We start from the raw sequence: 23,994 nt of genomic DNA on the forward strand, positions 1-23,994 counted from the left end.
TATTTGGTATATTGATATAGCACTGCATTCAAAATATACCATAGAGTAGTAAAATATACCAGATTATCAGTCAAAGCAACTAAGTAGTCGCTTTTCTCCTTACAAAAGTATTTCCTAAATATCTTCTACAATTTTTATTCGATTTCAAAATCTGAGGAATATATTTTGTAGGGTCGTAGATGCCTCCTTCTGCCTGTTTACTGTCGGCACAAAGTTCTAATAGCCTTCTACCCTAAGGCTACCGGGTATAAATACAATAATAATAAAATCTCATTGACGTTAGACCCCCCATTGACAATGCCCTGATAACGTCAGTTAGTATATATTATATATTATATTTGTAGGTAGTTACAGCTACTATCAAGTACTACTTAAAATAGTTCGTAGACAAAATTTAGTGTTACATTCTGTCTGGAATTTATAGGAACTACACGTGGTTGTTAGCTGTAATTATGTGAGAGTTGTTGCCAGGTGATTCAACTTGCAGTTCCGATTACAACAGGCAAATTTTATTTGTTTAGCCTGCGACCTTATCAAAATAAATCGCATGATTTCAATATTCACACAATTTTTCCGACTTGTTTTGATGCTTTGCTCCCCTCTGATAAGCAGCGACAACACAGAAAAAAATATACATTTTGCTTATTACAAAAAAACGAAAAAAAAAAACATAATGTTGTTTTAAAAATAGCCAGAAAATGCGCAAATGATGTGTGAGTGAGTAAAAAAACAAACTACAGCTGTTATAATGCTTAGCAGCCCTCCAAGAGTCATGTCTTTAATACCCTTAGGTATTGCAATCTTATCGTAAATACGACTTTTAATTGCCTATATCGCGAGTCATATAAGTGCGATGACTATAATTGGGTTTATTATGCGATTATTATTGCTAGTATTAACAAGTGTTTCAGGAATTGTTTTTATCTTTCCTCTTTTATAAATTCTGCAACTAATAGTGTTTCTTGCTATTTATTTATTGTAATTTTCATTTAGAAATTGTTGAAATTTCACTCAATTGAATCAGTTGTGCAGAACGATTCCGGTTTGTGGCAACGTCACAGCATCATCAGGAGAAGAAGAGAGCAAGAACCATTCAGCTCCTCAATTGAATATTGAACAATAAACACCAACAGCTGAGGCGCAGACGTTGACTGCGCAGCAACTGCGACTGCAACGTCGACGTCGTCGTCGACTTCGACGCTTGCTTGTGGGCTGCGGCTTAAAAGCAAAGGCGCCAGCGACGACGCCGCTCAATTATCAAGGTGCGCTCGAGCAGACAACAAGTGTCAAGAGGAGAAAACTGAGAGATCGCAGCAGGAATTTTGTGTGAACGCGAACGAGTAATCACAATAAAGGAGAATCTCAAAGCAAACGGAACGCAACGAGATAACAAAGAGCAGAAGAATTCACTTGTGCTTTAAATTAAATTTGATTTGTTTATGTGATAAACAAACGCAACAACTGATTTACAATCAGCGTCGTGTATTGTGAAAGTTTTTCTTGAGCGAGATATCCAACAAAAAAAAAAGATATCTTTGATTATATAACTTGGCTTATCAAACCATAAAACAACAACAATAATGACGGGCTATAATTCCAATGGTGACGTGGCCACCAGCAATGGCAATCACAACAACAACAGTAATGGCACGAATGGCAACAGCAATGGACACAGCAAACCCGTTGAATACACCGCACAGGAGCTGCACACGTAAGTTTCAATAAGAATTCTAAAAAGGGGGCGTGGTTCCGACCGGGAGGGGGCACGCCAACAACTAGTTAAACTTCAATCAACTATAATTGATAGTTGATGGCAAGTTGCGTGCGTTTTAAATACAAGGTTACAGCTATTATCCTTACGCCCTTCTTAGCTAAAGACGAAGTCGGAACCCGCTTGACATACTAACTATGTATATCCAACTAATTGTTTGGCTATTATTAAGTTGTAAGTTGAATGCACCGCAGCTACAAAAAGAAAATCGATACTTTTGTATGCAGCTCAACAGGCCTTGACACAGTTGAAACTCAGTGTTCACCCCAGTTAGTAGTAAGCTAAGCATTATCCAGGCAACCAAATTCAAAATTTCAATATTTTCCTCATTTTTTTTTTTTGAATCGAAATTTGTAAATTAATATTCGAAATCATATGTCCATTTCGCGTGCGATCTTCACATTGATTAGTAAACAACTGCCAAAGGTAGGCAACCTTAAGATGTGTTCTCGCGACTGTTGCTCGAAGCAAGGAGGCGCCAACAACAAGGCCGGCAACAGCTGCCTCGACAAGAAGGGCGGCGGTGGCCACAAGGAGGAGCTCGTAGTCCCAACACCCCAGAGTTTGCTGTAAGTCTCCGCGTCTCTCGATGTTGTCTTGGAGTTGGCTTTTTACTTTTTTCTTCTACTTCTGTTCTTCAATCATGACTCTCTTACAATTTGTGCACTTTTAAATTGAGTTCTTCTCATTATTATTTTAAAATCAGCAGTTTAAGGGCAAGGCTGTCGTCATTGAAATGCTCTGAACTCTGTCCTTGATCTTGCCGCTGCGTATCAGCAGAAGCCCAAAGCATAAATTAAGGCAGTTTTGTATTCATTTTTCTAGATTTATTTATAATTCAAAACAGCTACTGGGGGAGCTGCTGAGCTACGCTAGCTCAGCTTATCAATTTGCGTAGCCCTCGTTGGCTCATTAAATCGAATCGAAACGAAAACGTTGTCCCATTAAAAAGACATCGCGACGACATCTTCAATAGAGTGAGAGCTGCTTGTCTTTTGATAATGCCTCGCTCGCGCCTACAAATGCTAATGCCCTCAGATACGATCCGGTCAGATCTAGAGCTCCAGCTTTAGCTTTAGCTTAAGCTTAATGCGACAGCAAACAATAGCAACAGCGATTAATGGTTGATAGTTGTTCGCGTGCTTATGCAACGTGTTTTGGCCCAGTTAACCAAGTAAACACCGTCAGCATTTGATTGGCTACCCAAAATGGGCGTGTGTCGCGATCTTGACATAGGCCTTTATCTTGCTTGCTGGTCGTATACTTGATATGTGGTCTCTGTCGGCGTAGTCAACATACATCTTGGGTAATTGGCTTGACGGCTAGCTGCTGATAATAGCTTCAAGTGTTTACTTTGGCCATGTCTGGTTTGCTTCTAGCCAATTTCGTCGATTCACTTGCGAAACTGGTTCGCAAGTCTCTAAACCATTTAATTTTCTATTAAATTAAATTTTTATTTTATTTTTTGCGTCGCATTTTTTGTGTCGCGTGTTCTCTTCTAACATATCTGTTGGCATTTTCAAACATCAAAGAAATATGTTCTGGATGCTTATTCCCAAATTGATTCTTACTCTTTTGCATAGCCGGTTTTTGAAGATTTCGCGTGATTGCGTCAATAAGTCTGATAGTGTGCCACAAATTAAGTATTATAATTTTTGTGTGTCTATTAGGTAATTATACAATCGGCTATTAATGATTAAAAGATTATCAGCTCGCAAGGAATGCTGACGAAACGCCCATTGAGATTGCAGCACGTGGATCGTTGGGGGGCTTTGAGAGGATCGCGGGCTTCGGTTGTCAATCAAAACAAATAAAACATCAATAAACTAGATTGTCTGAGTCTAGAATGCTAGACCAAGCGGAGCGTTACATATACCAACTATCGATAGTTACAGCATTCCATAAATTTAGACAAGTTGATTAATGTTTTTGTTTCAGTTTATGGTATAACTAAGTAATTTATAAAGAAATAATTCTAATGAAGGAAGAAAACGTATATATTTCATATAACTATACAATATTTGATATATGAACTCAATATCTATATACTATCGAAACAATATTTACATACTATCGGTTTTTAATGAATTTCATTGAATTTCAAATAAGCTCCACAAAAAGGATCAGTTTTTTAAAGATAAGTTTCACAATTGGCAAGACTATTGATATTTATCGATATAATTACTGATAGTTTGTAGAACTCAATGACAGATATGAATCTTCTTTATTGTTTACCTCAAGGGAAATACATTTTGTCAATTTTCTAACAATTGCAGCGACAATAACAATCGTATCCAATGCTCACTATCGCCCGAGGAAGTGCGGGCCCTTCGCGTATTGAATGAAGACACGTTTGTAGCCAATCAATTCCTTATCGTTGTGATTGTGTGTCCCAATGCGCGTCTACTCATATTCTAGTTTACATCTCTCAGCCCCACTCTGCTGGTGGCTCTTCTTGTAATCTTAAACGTTCTCGTTCACGTTCTTGTACTTTTTGTCTGTCTATATTTATACTCATACTATTGTTTTGATTCATCAAACTAATTGTCATTTGTATCTACCTATTCTTTTATCAAAGTCATTATTTTGTTTATGTAAAAATCAAATGTGAAAAATATCTTCCAGTGTTTTATACTTCGCTGTTGCGAACATATCGACGTCTCTTTGTCACTCTTTGTTTTCTTATGAAAATGTACCTGTCTTCAAATTGATTTTTTTCGTTATTTTCCAACAATTTGGCTGCGTAAACTAATTGATTTGTGTCTCCACAGGTATCCCTATGAGGTGATTCAGGAGATTGCCGACTTCATTGTGAAGCGCGCTGGCATTCGTCCCAAGATCGGTATCATTTGCGGCTCAGGACTCGGCTCGCTTGCCGACATCATTCAGGATGCCAAGGTGTTTGAGTACGAGAAGATTCCCAACTTCCCCGTTTCCACAGTGGAGGGTCATGCTGGCAAGCTGGTCGTCGGCACCTTGGAAGGCGCCAATGTGATGGCCATGCAGGGACGTTTCCATTTCTATGAAGGTTATCCCCTGGCCAAGTGCTCGATGCCTGTGCGCGTCATGAAGCTTTGCGGTGTGGAGTATCTGTTTGCCACGAATGCTGCCGGAGGCATCAATCCCAAGTTCAATGTCGGAGACATTATGCTGATGCACGATCATGTCAATATGCTCGGTTTCGCTGGCAACTCTCCGCTTCAGGGTCCCAACGATCCTCGCTTCGGTCCACGTTTCCCCGCTCTGGTCAACTCGTACAACCGGGATCTGATCAACAAGGCTATTGAGATTGGCAAGACTATGGGCATCGAATCGAATATCCATGTCGGTGTCTACTCCTGCCTGGGTGGTCCCACATATGAGACTATTGCTGAGCTTAAGGCACTGCGCATGATGGGCGTCGATGCGGTGGGCATGTCCACGGTGCACGAGGTCATCACTGCCCGCCATTGCGACATGAAAGTGTTTGCCTTCAGTTTGATCACCAACAAGTGCCCCATCGAATACAGCGATAAGAAGGACGAAGAGGCCAACCACGAGGAAGTCATGGCTGTAGCCAAGAATCGCCAGAAAGCCTGTTGCGAGCTCGTCTCCCGCCTCATTTGTGAAATCCAAAAGGGCTCGTAAATTAACCATTCTGGTTCTGGAATGGCGTTGGAGCGGATTATCTCGGGTGTTCGATATAAAAATCTACCTTTAGAACAAAAATTAGATTCTTTTTCAAATTTACAGTATAAGCTAATTCATAGACATTATTTAATTTTAAGAATTAAGAATATACAAAATGTTTTAGTGAATACAATTTAATGCTCGCGTTGTTGATTTATTTGAGGATCGTCCTAAAAGTATGCAATTAAATTTTAGTATCAGGCTGCTCGTAAGTAAAAATTGCATCCTAGAAGTATGCAATACTTTTTCGATATCTGACTGATTGTCAGTAAAAATTACATCCTGAAAGTATGCAACACTTTTTGGTGTATGGCTGATTGCAAGCCAAAAATGCAAGTCATGTGGTCCTTTCATAATCCCATAATCCTTGAATGCCAATCGATGGCGCATGTCCTTGTAAGTCGATTACAACTTATCCTGCGAAAATCTGCCAGGATTTGGCGGAACTAGAGCTAAAATACTGCAAAGGACATTCTTCTTTTAGCTATAACTCCAAGAATATTTCTTCGATTTCAAAAGGACACACTTTTCTGTGCTTCTTAGAAGCGTAACTACCGATTGGCATTCACGGATTTTCTAATTTACATAAAAAATTGCACTTCAAATTTTTCTAAGGGGGAGGCATGCAAAAACTTCGTAAAAACCCGAAAAACCACTGTAACTCGGTCATTTCAAGGACGATCGGGATGTCCTTTGGCAGATCGATAGAGATTCGCAATTGTTGGTGATTGTGATAATAAAATCCTTGAAAGTCCTTCAAACAGCCGAGTTACAAGGACATTTTCGATTTCAAAAAATTGGCTCTAACTCGAGAGTCCTTTGAAGGATCAGGATAAAAGTGGTGTCAAACTACAGCTTTTAAGTAGCCCTATCAGCCTACCAAAAATGGTCCCAATCGTCCTTGCAGTTTCGGAGTTACAAAGGATATTATGATTTCGACCAAAATTTTGTCATCCTCAGACTGAAATTTTACAAGTGTCGGATTCTTAGGTGACCCCATACTTTTTTGATGCAAATCGATAGAGTTCGTGCTCAGGATTCTAACAAAACAAATATTTTGCAAATCCGTAAGGATATGCCGAAACCAGAGCCTGTTTTCTTCACAGGATTTCATTTTATTTATAGCTGTAAAGGCCTTGAAATCTTTTGTATGTATAAGTGACTTACCTTTTTGAACTCGTGGGAAGCAGGACTGTGGATTGGCATCCAATGATCCTTAATAGTCCTGCATGCAATAGGACTTTTTTCGTGATTCCTCTATATTGAGGAGGATTGCAACAAAAATGGTGTTAAACGAAAGCTCTTGGTAAGGACCATCAAAGGATGTTCAAATCGTCCTTACATATATTTAATTAAAAGCTATTTGTTGCGTATTTCATAATTTTGACAGTATTAATTCAATACTTGTAAACAATAAACAAAGTAAAAGGTAATTTTTGAACATTTTTGCATAAATGTTTATTTAATAAAAACTATAATATATAGTACGAAATAAGGTTGTAACATAATAAAACACAAATACTAAAATAGGCAAAAAATAAAACTAGATTAAAATCGAATTTCGAATAAACGAAAACAATATAAAATTAACGAGAGCTCGATGGTTTTTGTTTCTTGGGTTACTTTTCTTTTGGTGCTTTGCAGTTATTAAACAAATGCGAATTTTGTTAAAGTCGTTTTTGAAATGAATACATATAGAATATATATATATGTAGCTTATCATTATATACAGGTAAAAATTGATCAACTCTCGCGATAAAAGGGCATTTTCGAATGAAGCGAATTGAATTTGCGTTTATTGCATAGCTCAGTGCAGTCGCAGTATAAATATGTATACATATGCGTATATGTGTAAAAGGATATATATATATGTGTGTATATATAAAGGATGAGTTTGTGTATAATAGTTAAATAGAGAGAATAGAGAGTATATAAGGATATGCGCACGTCTTGTGGTCGTGAGTGTGTGTGTTTGTAAATAGTTCTAATCGAAATACATTAAGTTCTCTTTCGAGATTGTAAATGTGCATACAAAAGTTATTTTGTTTGTGATTGTGTTCAAGTCTATATGGTTGCATTTCTTAGTAGATCCGATCTCTCTTCTTCTAGAAGAGTCCGCGCTCCTTCTTCAGCTTGGTCTGCTTCCACACCGGCAGCTGTTCGAACTCCTCGCGGCTCATGCCAAGCGCCAGCTGAAAATCATCGCTGCTTAAATAGAGCTCCAGTCGTGTGGGCTCCACGCCCTCGGGCAGCGGACGCGCCTTTAGCACCTCCAGTGGATACTCGGTTTGGGTCATTTGTGCGAGCATTTCGCTAATGGGCGTGGCCACATCGCTGCGCCCGTCCTGCAAAGAACAATTAAAGATTTAACCGTTGTTACAATAAGGAAGAATAATCAGATTCACCTCTAGATTGATTTCACGCACATCCTCGCGCTCAGTCCAGTCGGGGAAGAGTGCGCGGAAAGCGAGCGGCTCGAGTCCAGCCCAGACAACGTGTCCTTTGATGCCGTGGAAGGCGGCGGCCTCGTTGTCGCCGTGCTTGGCACGCCAATAGTCGACGGCCGTCTCGAGGGCAGCGCGTCGCTCTGAGATCAAGCGGTTGACACCCGCACGATTGTCGTTGGTGGGACTGCTGCGCTCCTCCGAGTTGACTGCAAAGAACACAATAAATGACACACTCTAAACTGCATAACTTCAACAACTTACTCTTAACATCCTCGAGTGGCCACCAGCCCATCCACAACCACAGCTCGTCGCCATCGTCGAGCAGGAAGATGGTCGGCTGTCGTGCGTTGTACAGCTGCGCCTGTGCAAACGGATACGGACTGTGGCGATCCTGACAGCGCAGAGGATCCATTAGCTCCACCGCCTTGAAGATGCCCTGTGTGCTCGAAAAGTTAAACAGTCGCAGCGTATAATCGTAGATCTTGCTGTTGCCCAACAAGCTGCCATAGTTGCGCTGCTCCTCCAGACCCAAGGCCTGCTTGCACACAGCGTTCTCTTCGCCTTCTTCGATCTGCAGCAGTGTGGCACTCTCGCAGCTAAACAGATCCGTTGGCAGCTGCTCGATGAGCGCTTCAGCTGCAGCCAAAGCCACAGCGCGTGTGTGTGCTGCACTCTTGCAACCATGCCAGAGCAACACTTGCCCCTCGGCACCATGCAACAGCAGCATCGAGCTGCGTGAGCGCAACTGACGCGATTCGCAGGCGACTTCTTTGAGCAGCGACTCCTCGGTCACGTTGCCTTGCAGCTGATACAAACGCCAGCTGGCACGCCGAGCCAGGCACTGCTCCTTGCGTCCCTGATGCTGCCACAGCTGCTTGAAGAGACGCACAAAGGCGGTGCACTCATCACCCTGGGCCACACGCATCTGAGCGCCCTTCTCCTTGTCCAGCTCGACGGTGAGCAGCGCAGCGGCGCCTTTCTCGTTGGCACTCGAGTCCTGACCCTGCCAGGTGAAGTAGACGCAACGATCGCGTCCCACAGTGCTGCGATTCGAGACCTTTCCACTCAATTCTCGCACTGTCACCGAGATCTGATAGACCCAGCGCACAATGTAGCTCTCAGCGGAATAGAAATGTGCGTAATCCTCGCGTGCTTCGGCTGAATCAAAGTTGAACTCGTGTATCTGCCATTTGTCCGTGGACTTGGTGATCACATCAAAGTGCCGCATCGTGTCGTTGTCATAGTAGAAGTTGCCACGTCCCAGATTCGATTGTTCGAGCACCAAATTCGGTTCCTGATACGCTTCGCCCTTGTGCAAAGCGACGCCATTGAGAGCACGCACTACATGCACTCCATTCGCCAGATAATCCTTCTCGAGATCCTCACGCTCCAACTCGGGCCAATCGCTGAACTTCTCCTTGAACAGCACCGTCTCCATGTTCTGTGTAATCTTGCCGAGCACACACCAATCAGGACGCTCTGCTGTGCGCTTAGCATACTTCGTAGAATCGCGTCTGCCGACGATCGCCGCATAGTTGAGAGGATTCAAATAGCATTGGGCATAGTCAGCAGCATCGGTGGCTCCGAAATGTTCCTGTGCCAAACGCATGGCAGCGCGCTTGGCATCCGAAGGCGCATTCTTGCCATTCCACACATAGAGTTCGCTGCCAAAGTCAAAGACGAGCACTTTGCGTGTATCGAGCATCTCCACCTTAGGAATGCAGCCCCAATATTTATCCAGAGGCACCAGCGTCTCATCCTGATACTCGTAGATCTTGTTTGTTTCGATCAAACTGCTTTCGAATACATCGTCCTCATCCGCATGGCCGCAATCCGCAATCTCCGGTTGCTGCAGTTGCTGTTCATCCGGCTGTCCAAGCAGCGTCCAGAATTGACGCCACTGTCGCTCGTTCACATACTTGCCATCGGTTAGTATAACTTCTTGGGCAGCTGTGCAGCCTAGATCCTTGTTCTCCACGATGGCAGCGCAAATCTTCTTGCTACGCGAGATCTCTATGACATTAGCAAACGAACCGACGTAGCGGAAAAGTTGTGCACCCGCTACAAGAATGAAGCAATCGCCACGATTCAGCGAAAGTTGATTGGGAGCCACGAGACGTGTTTGGACGTGAGTGCGTCCCTTGACATGCAACAGCATCAGCGACTTGTGGGGCAGCCACATTTGCTGCAGTGGCAGTGAAGAAGATTTCAATGCCACCGCCTTAAAGTCCTCAATGGAGGCGAGTCCTGCAATGGCCTCAGCTGCCAGATTGCCGCGTTGTCCATCTGCAAAGAGGAAGGAAAAAAAGGATTAGTTGAATGAAGTAGAAAAAGAGATTTCAGACTCACATGACTCGAGCTTTTGGCGACGCAATTCGCGCTCGGCGATGCCAGTTTTGATCTCTGTGTATTCGGAGCTAATGTCGCTGCGTTGGGCCAAACTCTTGAGTGGATTGCGTGCGGCACGACGTCCCTTGGGGCCTTGTATATTGCGCTTGCTGACCAGACTGTGAGAGAGAAATAAGTGATATCAATTTAGTTACACTTTAAAGATGTTCTTTAACCTACCGCTCTGTGGGTTTAATTTCATCGAAGGCGCTAATCTCCAGCTGCGTTTCCTCGCTGTTCTCCGGCTTCTTGGACTGCGAGGCAAAGAAGTTTTCGAAGGTCTCCTCATCGTCCAGACGCGGCACTTGTATGCGTGCCCCAATATTTGTGGCAGCTGCCGCACTCTTATTGTTGGCCAACTCCTTGTCCAGCTTCGCATTGCGTGGCGAACTCCGTTCGGCATCCGAATCGGAGCTGCTGCTGTTGCTGCGACTTAGCGCAGGTTCCTCATCCTGTGCATTGACCACGCTCAAGCTACGCTGTGCTGCGATCTTCGTGTTTGTGCTGCCGACCATCATCGAGGGACTCTTGGCGAGGCCGAGTTGCGGCTGATTGGCACTGCGCACCTCCAGCATGGGACACTTCTTGGCGGCATCGTTGGGAGCACGCTCAAACTGCAGCTCAACGGGCGATTGCGACTTCTTCTGCAGTCGTCCGGCGACTGTGTACTTCTTGGCATCAGTTGGTTCTGAGGAAGGGGGAGCGAAAGTAGGATTAGTTGAGAAGGGAAGAAGAGAGTTGCACCAAGGAATTGAAGGTAATTGAAGGAAAGAAAGAAGGTGAATTGATGAGACTTCACAAGAAATACAAATTGAATATGCCTCTTCCTTTTTACTTCAAGGGAAGAGTTAGTAAGGAATACAAGTAGAATATTCCTCTTTCTTTTTAATTCAGTTCGGTTGGTGAATATTCTAATGGCAGAATATCCTTCTTCATTTTGACTTTAATTCCTGGTTTTGGGAATATTCTAATAACAGAATATTGCCCTTCCTTACTTGTATTTCAGTTATTTTATTCCTTTAGAAGATTTCAGTATGAAAGGGATATAAAGAAGGAGGAATACAAAGCTAGTTTTCTATCTGTTTTACAAGTTGTTTGTCTTACCTACGCGCTGCTTCCAGTTCTCCGAGTTGAACCGGAGTTTACCCAATCGATCAGATACTTTGCCGCCCTCTAAGCTTGCGATTAGTGGTGATGGTGGCAAAGGTTTGTCGGAGAGCGAATGCGCCAAAGAAAGTGATTCCTGTAAAAATGAAAAAGAGAAAGAATTAAAATGAATTCAAATACATATTTATAACACTTAGAATAAAGTAAGTTTTGTCCTGTATATTGTTAAGCCTTAAGTTAATATATTTATGTAGTCCAAACAAGTCTATACTATTTGTTTGAAATATAAAACAAGTTCGCCTTTAGCAATTAATTTGATATTATTGTAAAAAAATCTTTTTGGTATTACGATTAGTTTTACAGAACTTTTTATATATTCTTCTTATAATAAAGAATAAATAAAATAAAATATTATATATTCTTCTTATTAAATAAATGTAAGTGCTATAAGGCTAATGTTAATCCCAAAAAGGTTTCAATTGACCTAACCAAATTGTTGTTGCTCCTATTCTTCATTTAAATAAAGAAATTATGTCTATCAAAAATCTACTCCTAAGTGCATAACATCTTTTAATGACAAAAGGAAATGGGAATGGAAAGCCACAAGTGACAGTTGTAGATAAACATCCATCAGAGATAAGCTAGTCACCCACATATGCATATGTTATATATCATAGTAAACTACCTCAAGCAATTGTTTGAATGACTTTTACTTATTAAGCCTTTACTCAGCTACATTCCAAAAGTCATATCATATTTGCCAATTCAAGCCCAGTTAGCTTAGCAATATTGCACACTTTAAGCAGTGGAAGACCTTGAGGGGGTTGCCATAACTATCCGCTTAATGGGAGGGGGCGTAACACCCACTCGAATATCGGCGCCAAAAAGCGAAATGCAAATAAAGAAATTTCAAATCAGGAAAAAAACAACAAATCGAAAAATATCTCTCAAATTAATAAGAAAATAAAAGCGCACAAAATGATTACAAAAATGGCCATCAATCAAGCCATAATTGGGCATAGCCCAAACGTTGTTGTTGTTGTTGTCGCAGTTGCTAATGTTTTTGTTTATGGCCATAGAGCAGTCCATAAAGTCGGGTTATACCCAGTTGTTGTTCCAATAAGATGACTCAGACACAACGACGACCCCTTTTAGTCACTTGAATTAGCAAAGTTCGTTTAGTCAAATGAGAGTTTTGTAAACACTTGGAATTGAGAATTGAGTTAGTTACACGTTTTAAAAAGCCTCTTTACCAGTTTCACTTTTTGCATGTTGTGTGTGCTAACTGTATTCGCGGCACACCTTTAAGCCAAAAAGCAAACTTGGCTAATTGAAGTCAGCGCAAATTGATGCGCAATTGTATCTCGGAAGTTGTTAACGACGCGCCGCGGATTCATAAACTGAGCTGCGACAATCGAGTGCGTTGCTGTCACCTACAAATCAGAGAGACTCTGAGAGGGGGAAACACCTACGACAATGATAGAGAGAGAGAGAGAGAGAGAAGTAGGGAGAGCTGATAAGATAAGCTACTATCAAGCACTGATTAATAGGTACTCAGGAGACTAGAGAGCGAGATAGATTAGGAGAGAGAGCCAGAGAGCAACCTCAACCCACAACTCGAGAGAGATAACAAAATAAGTTTTACAGCGAGAGCGAATCCATTTGTTTACCTACATTTTTGTTTTGAAGTTAAAGCCGCAAATTAAGTGCAAATATTAGCAGATCATAGAAAAGCGATAACTTCATCGGTTCAAAGATGATCGAGGAGAGACTCAACTGAGAGGGAAATAAATTAGAAGCGACCCGTTCTATCAGCTGTTTGCATAGCAGGTAGCATTTACAAAACACAAACACATATAAAAACAAAAAGGTAATGGGCCATAACTCATTCCAAAAATGTCAATAAAATGCTGATAAAAACAACACACACCTTAAAAGTCAAAACAGTCTTGAGACGCTACGTCGAACACATCCCAGGCAAATTATTTATAGAAATGTGTAAACGATGAATATTTAGAAAATCAGAAGTGCTGTAGACAATAGCGAATACTATATGATAAATTGACTGCGTAAATAAAAGTACTGAAAAATATTGCGAATTTTTGTATTCGATGAGACCCTTTACTTTGCAAAGTAAAAAGGGTCTAATGATTTTATTGAATTATGTAAATATGACAATTTATGATTAAAGACTTGATTTTGATTAAAGACTTTTCAAATTAGAATTCTATAAAAATAAGACTTTAAAATCAAAATTAAAAGTTTAATTTGTTTGATTTCATAAAATTCGTTTAATGTCAAAGAAAAAGGGTCTACTTAGTTTGGTAAACAATTATTTACTAAGAGTTTAGAAACCTTTTTTATTTAATTTTATATCTTGAAATTAATTTTCAATGTCTCTAGATAAATTTCTAAGAAGTTCAGCAAAGGGTCTACTAAGTTTACTAAAATATTAATTACTTAGAATGATTTTAAAATTGTGCTTTAACCTTTTTTACAGAATTGTATATATTGAAATTAATTTCTAATTTCTCTAGATAAATTTCTGAAAAGTTCAGTTTGCCAGCTTTCTTAAGTAATTTAAAAATCAGAGCGAAAGGGTTTAATATGCTATGCTTTACTATGCGTACAACTATTGGCTAAAATCTTTAAAATGAATTTTATAAAACTAGCCAAATGTTCAAATAAAATTCTCAATTTTCTGAAAATTCATTTAGAGCAATTCTTTTAAGTTAAGTTAATATTTCAAATTTGAAATTCTTATCAACACGAATTCATTTTAGCGAAGTTATTCTACATACTAGACTAAAACGTACTTAACTTTGTCAGCTCTTTCCTCATACTTTATCTATTTGAAGGGACAGTCTTAATACATATCTTTGATAGCATTTACCTCTTGATATATGTACTTTTGCCCCTCACTCTTTCTCCCGCTTCACTTACGTATTTGTTATTGCATAACAACTAAGTAAATAGTTTAATTGAATTTTCTTTTTATCAGCGTGTTTGTCGTCGCTTGTTGTTTGGTTGTGCCACACACAGTTGCACACAGTTGGAATGAATGGCAATTATTGGCGCAGCTTTTGTGATTACATGCGACATTATTATATAAAGAGTGAGAGAGAGAGAGAGTCAACTGAAGTGAACTGAATTCAAGTCAATCGTATCTAACTGTTTACGGATATTCGTAAATGATTCGCATTATTCACGACCTTGACAACACTTCCACGTCGATATCAAAACAGAGAACTGAATTCTCCTGAATTTGATTGCGGCTTTTGTGTGTGTCATCACACAATGAAACTGACCTCCGCACTTCCCCTCTCCTCTATCAAGTGGCCACACTTCATTGAGCAGCTGAAACGACGCGTCGATGAATCATCCGCGTTAAATTTGATAAACAACATTCAATAAAGAAAAAAAAAAGAATGGGTAAAAGCTACCTCTAAACGCCAAATAAACACCGAAAGAAGACAATCGAAAAAATGTTAAATTTGGTTGTTGAGACAGCTGCAAACATTGACAACAACAATACATTTGTTTAACTCTTTTTTTTTATGCCAAAATTAGCATATTTCATCGATTAAATAATTTCAATAAAACTCTGCAAATATGTTGTTTGATTTGCCAATCACTTCGTTTTGGGCCAAGTTCAAGTGCTGTAGGCTAGAAATGTATTTCTATCCATTATGGAAAACAATCAAAACTCAATTGAAACGTTTCCATTTTCATTCGCAATCGCAGTCGCATTCCCATTTTGCATTCGCATTCATCTAGTCACTGAGTGTATTCACTTGTTATGAATTAATTCAGTTGATTGTGCAACTAAAAGAGGCAGCATTGATAAGCTGCCAGCCACTTTGCCACTTTGCAACCGGGCAAAGTTCATTGGCATTTTGCACTCAGATAGAAACTCGAGCATCTCTCTTGCTATCTCTTTCTCTCTGTTGTTTATAAAGAACTGATGTAAAAACTATATATTTTAATCCCTTTCTCTTCGGCTAACTCATCAGTCAAAGTATTAACAGCAAATCAATTTAATAACTTGCAAGATTTATAACAATAATCTCTTGTATACTCAGTATTTTTTTTTTTTGTTCCTCTTACAGCTGAGCGTCAGTTTATAATTAATGAATAAACAGCGCAACAAAATAAAAGCAAAACTTTGATTTGCGTCAATTTGTTTTGCAGACACGCTTTGGCTACACATTGAGCTTACTTGAAAGAGGTATAAGATGCTGAAAAATACCCTGTAAATTGTGCAAGAGGCAAAGAGAAAAGCAAAAGATTCTTATTATAGTAAAAATATGGTATTTTGGTACTTATAGAAGAATATGAAAAAAGATTAAGGCAGCTCAAGAAACTAAAATGTAATAATGGTAAAGAAGTTGCTAAGAAATTATTACTATAGTATAAATATGGTATTTTGGATAGAATGTGAAGAGATTTTTACTATAGTATAAATGTGGTATTTATGGTATTTTATGCAAATAGAGATTGCTACTATAAATATGGTATTTTATACAAATTATAATATAGAAGCTTACTAAATAAAATGGAAACACTTTAAGGAACTATAAAAAGAGTTCAGATGAAATAATATGCATATTTAATTTGAATATATGAAATGAGATCAAAGGAGTTAAGATTGCCATAATATGTATATTTCATTTTAATATAAGAAATGATATTGAAATACTTATAAAATTAGAAAAAGAGTTCAGATTGATTGTAAAATTTGTATTTAATCAATAAAAAAGAATTATGACAAGAGTTAAGATTGGTATATTAGGTATATTTATTTTAAGTAAATTAAATCGGATTGAAATTGTTAATGAATTGTAAGAAGAGTTCACATTGGTATTATATGTAAAATTTAATTTTAATCAATAAAAAAGGATCAAAAGTTTTTATTGAATTATAACGCGAGTTAAGATTGGTATATTAGGTATATTTATTTTAAGTAAATAAAATCAGATTGAAATTGTTAATGAATTGTGAGAAGAGTTCAGATTGGCATAATACACTAATTTATTTTTAATACAATACGATCGGAATAGCTTAAAAGTTATAAGAAAAGTTATCAGGTAAAATTTATTTTTAATAAAGAATAGAATAGTTTAAAGACTTATGAGAAGAGTTGAGATTAGTGTAATATAGACATATTTCCTTTCAATAAAATAGGTATTGTAATATCTTACACTCATGTCTGTAAAGTAATTCATCAACCCAACTCCAATCTGTCTCAATTCAAAGATAACTCAAAAGAAGTGGAGCAACTGTACGCAAGAGTTTCCTTAAGATAACTTCACAAAGAGTCACAACTCAGACAGTTAAGAGTTTGTTCATTAATCGCATAATACCCCGCTGCAAAGATTGCATTCATAAATTGTTGAAACAAATTGCTAGCACAGCTGCGAAACGTGTTGCTATAATTAAACCACAATCAAAATTGTTTATAATTTCTGTTGCAGTGAAGAAGAAATTCGCAAAAGTCATTTGTTAAAACGTATAGAGTATATTTTATATAATAATGTTTAATAGTTTTGTATTGCATATATATGTATATTTATTGTGGCATACAGTTTAACTAAATAATACTAGAAATTCATAGTGAAATCTTCTTATATAGTGTGTGTGTGCTTGTCGTATACTTAATATTTATTTAGTTATCAGTTTCATTTCTAGCATATTTACAATTCTCGTGACATCACTTGAGATTTTTCTTGTAGATTGTTTGGCATTGCATTAAATACATTTAATATTTAAAAGTTATTAATTAAGCATAAGTACAACGAAAATCAAATAGAATAAATTTAGAGAAATTCCATTTTTATTTTATTGTCGATGCGATTTCCATTTGTTTAAGTTTTCATCAATTAAACAAACAAATTGCAAATGCAAATGGGGAAGAAAACAACAAGTTGTCGAGGGGCGGGTGGAAGGGGGCGTGGCCAACATGTTCATAACAAGTGAATGCGAATGCATTAACTGCACTCATTCATTCGCTAAGCGAGTGCATTTTATTGACTCTCTGAGTCATTCCAAAACAAAGGCGAATGACGACGAAAGAAAGAGAGGGAAGATGGTGATAGAGATGGAGATAGAGAGACAAGCGGGAAAGCGGGCGTGGCGAGGCAGGAAGTCTTTTTCGATGGCACGACTAACTCAACTCAACTCGACTCGACTCCGACTCCGACTGATTGACCGACTGACTGTGCAACACGTTGCAAGGTCTCAACTGGTTGCCAGCGTTGCAGGAGGTTGCAGCGTCGTCTCGTTTACATAGATCGACTGTTCCTGCTCCTCGTTGAGCAGATCCGTGATGGAGTAAGCTGAAAGAGGACGCGAGAAGCGACGCTCCGAGAGTATGTCATCGATGCAGGTAACTGGCGCTAAGCTGTCGCTGTCCTCCGTCTGCTCCACAAGCTCAAGCGGTTCTTCTGCGCTGCGTGCGATGGCCTGAAAGATGTCCTCCATGCTGGACTTCAAGCACAACGCTGGCGGCTGACGCAACAGCACCGGGGAGGCGGGCTCCGGTGAGCTGGACAGCGGCGAGGCGGTCGAGGGCGTGGCCGAGGTGCCGCGCGTGCGTCTCAAAGCGGGAACAGGAACAGCAACAGGTACGGAAATTGGTTCCCAATCGCTTAGCTTGCTGCTCGACTTTTGCTGCTGCTGTTGATGCTGCTCTTCCTCCAGTTCCTGCCACAGCTGCATGGCGTGTTCGATGTGTTGCAGCTGCGCCGTCAGCTGTGTGGCAATGCTGCCCTTGCGTGAGGCACACGGCGTCGACTCGTTGGACTCCTCGCTGGCACCGAACATGCGTATCTCGGGCAGCGTGCTGGGCAGCACACGGCTCACCTGTCGCTTCGCTGTGCCCGACTCGAACATGCGCGCAATCTTGGTGACATTGCTGCGCTTCACGGGTGGCGCCACCACTTGTGGCACCTCCTCCTTCACCTCCTTGGGCTGCTGTCGCTTGGGATACACACGCGTCACGGGTTTGCGTTGCTTCTGCTTGACAGGTGTCGCCTCCTGGGCGAGTCCTTGCACATGGCAACACAATTCGGGGCCATAGCAGCGATGATATTTATTGCGATTCGCCTCGTAATCCGCATCTGCAAAGCGTTTCATGCGCAGCAGGGACTTGGGCAGCAGCGTAAGCAGCACATAGGTGACTACTAAATAAGGAACATAGCTCATCCATTGCAAGGCTGTCTCCAGATACACTTGATACTCCTCGGACAACATGATTTATCTTCCTCTTCTTCTTCTTGTTATCACACAGTATATTTACAATTGACTTTCGATTTCGCAAGTATTTATTGACTTTTTCCGCTGGCTTTGTATTTCCTTTTTGTTTTTGCGTTTTGTTATCGTTCTTTTCAGTCTTTGATAAGCGATACAATTACCATGACATCACGACACACTGTGCAAAAAGGATTGTGAAAGAATATTCGATAAGTAATTTTGATTTTCGCTAACATTTGCGCAACAGAAAATTATTGCAAAAATCGTAAATATGATTTTCTATTTTTGCATTAATTTTCTGCATGTCCTTTCTCACTCTGGCTCACACACACACACACGCATACAACACACACCTTTCGTTAAGTGCTGTCAGTTTGGTTTTGCAATCGAATCGCATTCGCACAGCTTGTTTTAATATTTTTTTTATGCATATACAACGAAACACATATTCCAACCGTTTGCTTATTTTTATCTCTCGACTGACATCTGATATGGTGTGCCGACCGTCGTTTTATTTATTTATTTTACATTTATTCTTTAATCGTTTGTTTTTGTTTTGATTTGTGCTTTTGCTGCTTCTAGTTTATTTTTGCTGTTTTGAGGCGCGTTTTACATTCCGACGCACCCAGCGGTCGTTCTCTTCAGTTGCTCGTCTTAAACTTAACTAACCGACGACGCGCGCAGCTTTAGTCACAGCCTACGATGGCGTGCTCTCTTTTGAACTTGCTGCTCTCTGTATCTCTCTGCCCATTAACCGACTGCTCTCTCGTGTGTGCGCACTCTCTCTGCTGCTTTTTGTGTAATCTGGTGCTTTATGATGAGCACGTTCGTTCAGTTTTCGTTGTTGTCGGCATCGGCGTCGCAGCAGCATCAGCTACACTTGCGCAGAATATTCTGTTGGCTTTTGTGCAAGTAGTCGCAGCCTTAGGTCAACTGGGCATGTTTCCCTTATTGGCACTTTGATAAGCCGCTGCGCGGGTGTGCGAAAGGGATGCACAGAGAGATGCAAGTATGCGTCGAGCAATTTCCATTGGAATGCAGGCTTTCTTTCTCTCACTTAGCGCTTAGTGCCAATAAAAGTATAAATAGAATATCTTTAGAATGTAGAGCACGCACAATAAAAACAAATGTGTGCGCTCGTGTGATTTACACCAATTTCTTAATAATTGTGGACTTTTCCCATGACACTTTTAATGACATCTTTCCATGTTCGACATGTTTATACTGCTTATGCTGTGAGCATTTGTCGCCGAGTGAATTTTAGATTTATTTTTAACACTTTCAACGTGGGGTGACGATATTTGTAATGGCCGCAGATTGCGGTCAGACGTGAATTCGCCACATGGGAAAGTTCTTTTGATATTTATATCGTGTAGTTGTGTGTGTGTGAACGTGAGTGGAATAGCCAGCCTTGAAACACATTTTGCTAATGCAATATGCCATAATTTGTGATGATTTTAATTGCACTTTTCACAGTTGCGCAAATGTTATTCGATTTGAATTATAGTCGTTACAGTTTTAGTTATTTTTTTATGTGCACTTCCTGTTGCACCGCATTTGACAGTTTATGCAACTTATTTTGCCCGACTCAGGAAACAACTTCACATTACTTTTTATGCAATCGGAGCGAATTGAGCGTGTCAACGAAACTGCAAAAGAGAGCGAACGAACGAAAGCGAGAGAGCGCGTTTGACACGCGCGTTTTGATTTGCGGGTTATCAATTTGAATGTCAATGAATACCGGCAGCAGTAAATACTGCATAACAATAACAAACAACAATAAAAATAAAATTATAGCGTCAAACGGTGTACTCTCTAACAATGCAAAAAACCGTAGCGAAAATCAAACTGCTCGTTGTGGAGTCGCGAATTGCACTGAGCCGACGCGCAGATCCCCAAACCAAACGACGGCTTTGCAGAGAGAGCGCCCAACGAGAGAGAGTAAGTGAGAGAGCGGTAAAGACGATGACGATGACAGTCAAGTGTGTTGTCTTGTTTTTGTTTGCCGAAAGGAGGCGCATTTTAAATGTGAAGCGAACGTAATAAACGACAACGTCATGGAGAGAGCAGACAGCCAGCCAGACAGACAGAGTGAGTGCGAAAGAGAGCGCAAAAGGGGCTGGCAGAATGCGTCGAAATTTGGGTAAATGATGAATGTGATGAAGACCACAAAACAAAAACAGATCATGATGATGATGAACGTGATTCACTTGCACAGTGACTGCAAATAAACAAAAGGCAATGCTGTCGATGATGCAATAGTCTAAAAATTCAATAAGTTTAGTTGATGAAGAGACAAGAAAAACTAAAAGTAAACCCAACAAGAGCAACAACAACAAGAAAATTAAATAGCCATCTTATCGCAATGTTCCACAACTGACAGAGCCAAGAAATGTGTGCAAAAGAAAATAATGAATCACATAGAGGCAATAAAAATAATCAGCAATAAGCAGCCACAGCCGAAGTCACAGCAGCAGCAGCCGCTGGCATATTTGCAGCTTGTAAAGATACAGATACAAGCGGCCAGATTCACAGACAGAAGATACACGCGACAATCGCAAAGAAACGTAGTGGAAGGGGAGGGGTAAGGGGCAGCATTACAGTTTTGCCAAGGCGGCAGTTAGAACTCTGCTCTTTTTTTATGAACAACAATAATAGGAGCTGGCTACTGTCATTGCGATGCTGCTGTTGCTGTGGCATGGACTAATGAACAAGTACAGCAGAGCAGCAACAACAACAACATAATCGCTGGCAGTAAACGAACAATACGCGAACCATAATGAAGTACACACAGAAGAGACAGAGCAAGAAAAGGGAAGAGGGAAGGGAGTGAGGGGGACAGGGGCAGGGACAGCCTGCAAGTATATCAAATTCACAAAACAATTTACAACAGCAGCCGCAGCCCAAACAACAGCAACAACAACAAGAAGAGCACGAGCACAAGGCAAAAGGCGAGACGAAAACCAAGTTGGGTCTCTTTTTGCTATTGAAAGAAGGGAGGGGAGAGGGGCTGGCTGGCAGATGAGCACGTTCAAGATCAAGCCAAGAGATCAAATGCAGCTCTGAACTGGACGCGACTACAAACTTTATAATAGACTCGACTCGAGTCGACTCGACTCCAACTCGCAACTGGCAACTCGACTTGAGCCCAACCCAAAATGCAACCCAAAGCATAGGCAAAGGCAAAGGCAGCCTTCAGTTTCCCACTTTTTCATTTGGTAATTGTTGCTGCTGCCTCTGTTGCTGCTGCTGCTGCTGCTGCTGCTGCCCACAAGGCAAGTTTAGAAAAAAAAAAAAAAAAAAAAAGAAAGAAAATTATGGCTAAATGCAAGCTGGCAGGCGGCTGTGCAGTCAGAGCCTGTCTATATATAACTACATCTGGTCGATCTTCTTGCGTCGATTTGCCGGACTTCCCTTTTGTGCGTCCTTCCTCGCCCCACTTGCCACTTGCAACAACAGCTGCCCCAAATAATTGCACTTGGGCCACTCAATTTCTAATTTTTTGGCAATGCTGCCAAACAGCGCATGAATTCATTTTTCACTGTTAAGTATAATTAGAATCATTTTAATTTTACAACAAGTAAGAAAGAAACAGACGAGTATGCTCGACTTTGAAATACCCGCAAAACAAATATACTAAAAATATTCGGTTACATTTGCTGAAAGCATAACGTTATATCATTCTACCATATGAGTATGTTGTATTATTCTTAAAATACACTAAATGAATATACTGAAATATACTAAAAACATGCCAAATACTATATTTGGTATATTGATATATAGTACTGAATTTGAAATATATTATAGAGTGTAAAGTATACCACATTGTTAACCATTAAGTATATGTTCTTTATAGGGTCAGAGATGCCTCCTACATTTCCTGAACACACAGACTTATAATACCCTTCTCCGATATAAGCAACGGGTACAATGCCAAAGAATATCAAAACTAGAGAAAACTATTAAATAGATATTTAGAAGCGCACAGTGTGACGCATTTTTAGCCTCAGCTGAGTCATTTGACACGCTGCCAACAATTACAATTTCTTCACCTTTCTATTGACCTTGCTCCACTGTGTGCAACGCGCACTCACAACGCAGGCGTCAAGTGCTGAGTATCTTTGTATCTGTATCTGCATCTTGAGACAGCCCCAAAAACGTAGGCAACAACAGCAAAAACAACTTCAAATAGCGTGTAATTCGCTGAACGACAACAACAATTCAAAACTCATTTGCCTCGTGAGCATTTTGTGTGGGCATCCCTCCCCTCCTCCCCCTTACCATCCCCACACTCAATCTCTCTCGTTTCAGATCGTTAGATCTGTTTGACATGATTTCCTCAAAAATTTCACCCAAAAGGCCGCCACCGCAAAAAGAGTCAAACAGCAGCAGCAGCAACAGTTGTTGTCGCTGTTGTTGCTGCTGCTGCTGCTGCTGCTGTTGATGATGCCCCGAAAGTGGGCGTGTCTATTGTAATTAAATGTGATTACTTGTACATTAAGAAATGGCGAGGCATAGCGGGAGAAGTGAGGGGGGAAGCAATATGTCCATATATTATGAATAACCCAGCAAGCCCGCATAATTATGGGCTCTTAATAAGGCAAACAGAGAAAGGAGGCAGCAGCTGAAAGAGACAGCAATGAAGGCGGCAAAGCTAGAAGAGAGAGAAAAGTTCACTAAACTTCGTTGATTGTCGCCGTTGTTTTTGTTGTTGTCATTGCGATCGTTGTTGTTGTTGTTGTGCCTTCGATTGGATTTTTTTGCAAGTGTTTTTTTTTCGGGAAAAAATGTCACCTGACCATAAAAGCGAGGCAAGTTAATTGATATTTTGAACATGATCATGCGGCCGCAAAACGAAAGTAAAATGTCAACGCAATGTTAACTTGGTCAAGTTGATGGTGCAAAATAAGTTGGCATTATACATAAAATCAAGTTGTTAAATAAGGGCAAAGTAACTATTACTTTGTACAAACTATTAATAAATTGTTTGTTTTAGTAAATTCAATTAATAAAACAAATAGTGCAACAAACGCTCAACAACTACAAGCATTGAAGTCGCTTCTCACTTCAAAAAAAACAATTGTGAGCGAAAGAAAAAAAATGTTGCATACTTTTAGGCATGTGTTAGCTAGCGCCATCTAGCGTTCGCTAGCGCAACTACCATCAACCAAATGGCATTTCAAAGCATTTGCAGTGGCATTTTGAATTTAACCCACATTTTTGACATTTCAAAGAACTGTTTACATTTAATTATGCGGCAATTTTTGTGTAAATTGTTATACACACTAAATTCAAATATGTTTTAGCTAAGCCCAGCATAAAGCGTGTTGAATGATTTTATTTTGCTGGCAAGTTTTT

At 40.1% G+C, this 23,994-nt stretch overlaps 3 protein-coding genes across 8 annotated transcripts in view; 1 reads left to right on the forward strand and 2 right to left on the reverse strand.

The window, feature by feature from the left end:
• Positions 1–1,253: 1,253 nt before the first annotated feature.
• On the forward strand, positions 1,254–5,578 carry LOC132792908 (purine nucleoside phosphorylase). 4 transcript variants are annotated; one of them, XM_060802446.1, is made up of 4 exons: positions 1,254–1,711; positions 2,182–2,340; positions 4,048–4,122; positions 4,543–5,578. In XM_060802446.1, the coding sequence occupies exons 1-4, from the start codon at positions 1,581–1,583 to the stop codon at positions 5,396–5,398; spliced, it is 1,221 nt and encodes a 406-aa protein (XP_060658429.1). In that variant the 5' UTR covers positions 1,254–1,580; the 3' UTR covers positions 5,399–5,578. The 4 variants fall into 4 exon arrangements, with proteins under 4 accessions (XP_060658429.1, XP_060658427.1, XP_060658426.1 ...); XM_060802444.1 differs by lacking the exon at positions 2,182–2,340 and having other exon boundaries at positions 1,255–1,711; XM_060802443.1 differs by lacking the exon at positions 4,048–4,122 and having other exon boundaries at positions 1,256–1,711.
• Positions 5,579–7,402: 1,824 nt separating this feature from the next.
• Positions 7,403–23,994, reverse strand: part of LOC132788284 (uncharacterized) — a 129,054-nt gene continuing 112,462 nt past the window's right edge. Inside the window, 6 exon segments of the mRNA XM_060795617.1 lie at positions 7,403–7,785; positions 7,846–8,093; positions 8,149–10,173; positions 10,237–10,394; positions 10,456–10,963; positions 11,380–11,518. Coding sequence (XP_060651600.1) covers positions 7,546–7,785; positions 7,846–8,093; positions 8,149–10,173; positions 10,237–10,394; positions 10,456–10,963; positions 11,380–11,518 — 3,318 coding nt within the window. The 3' untranslated portion in view covers positions 7,403–7,545.
• Positions 16,895–20,405, reverse strand: LOC132790996 (uncharacterized). 3 transcript variants are annotated; one of them, XM_060799769.1, is made up of 2 exons: positions 20,244–20,405; positions 16,895–18,811 (listed from the first exon to the last, which is right to left on the reverse strand). In XM_060799769.1, exon 2 carries the CDS (start codon positions 18,631–18,633, stop codon positions 17,620–17,622), a length of 1,014 nt encoding a protein of 337 aa, XP_060655752.1. In that variant the 5' UTR covers positions 18,634–18,811; positions 20,244–20,405; the 3' UTR covers positions 16,895–17,619. The 3 variants fall into 3 exon arrangements, with proteins under 3 accessions (XP_060655752.1, XP_060655753.1, XP_060655751.1); XM_060799770.1 differs by lacking the exon at positions 20,244–20,405 and adding an exon at positions 19,089–19,734; XM_060799768.1 differs by lacking the exon at positions 20,244–20,405 and adding an exon at positions 18,987–19,734.

This window comes from Drosophila nasuta, chromosome 3 (genome assembly GCF_023558535.2).
Source record: "Drosophila nasuta strain 15112-1781.00 chromosome 3, ASM2355853v1, whole genome shotgun sequence".
Classification (NCBI taxonomy): domain Eukaryota; kingdom Metazoa; phylum Arthropoda; class Insecta; order Diptera; family Drosophilidae; genus Drosophila; species Drosophila nasuta.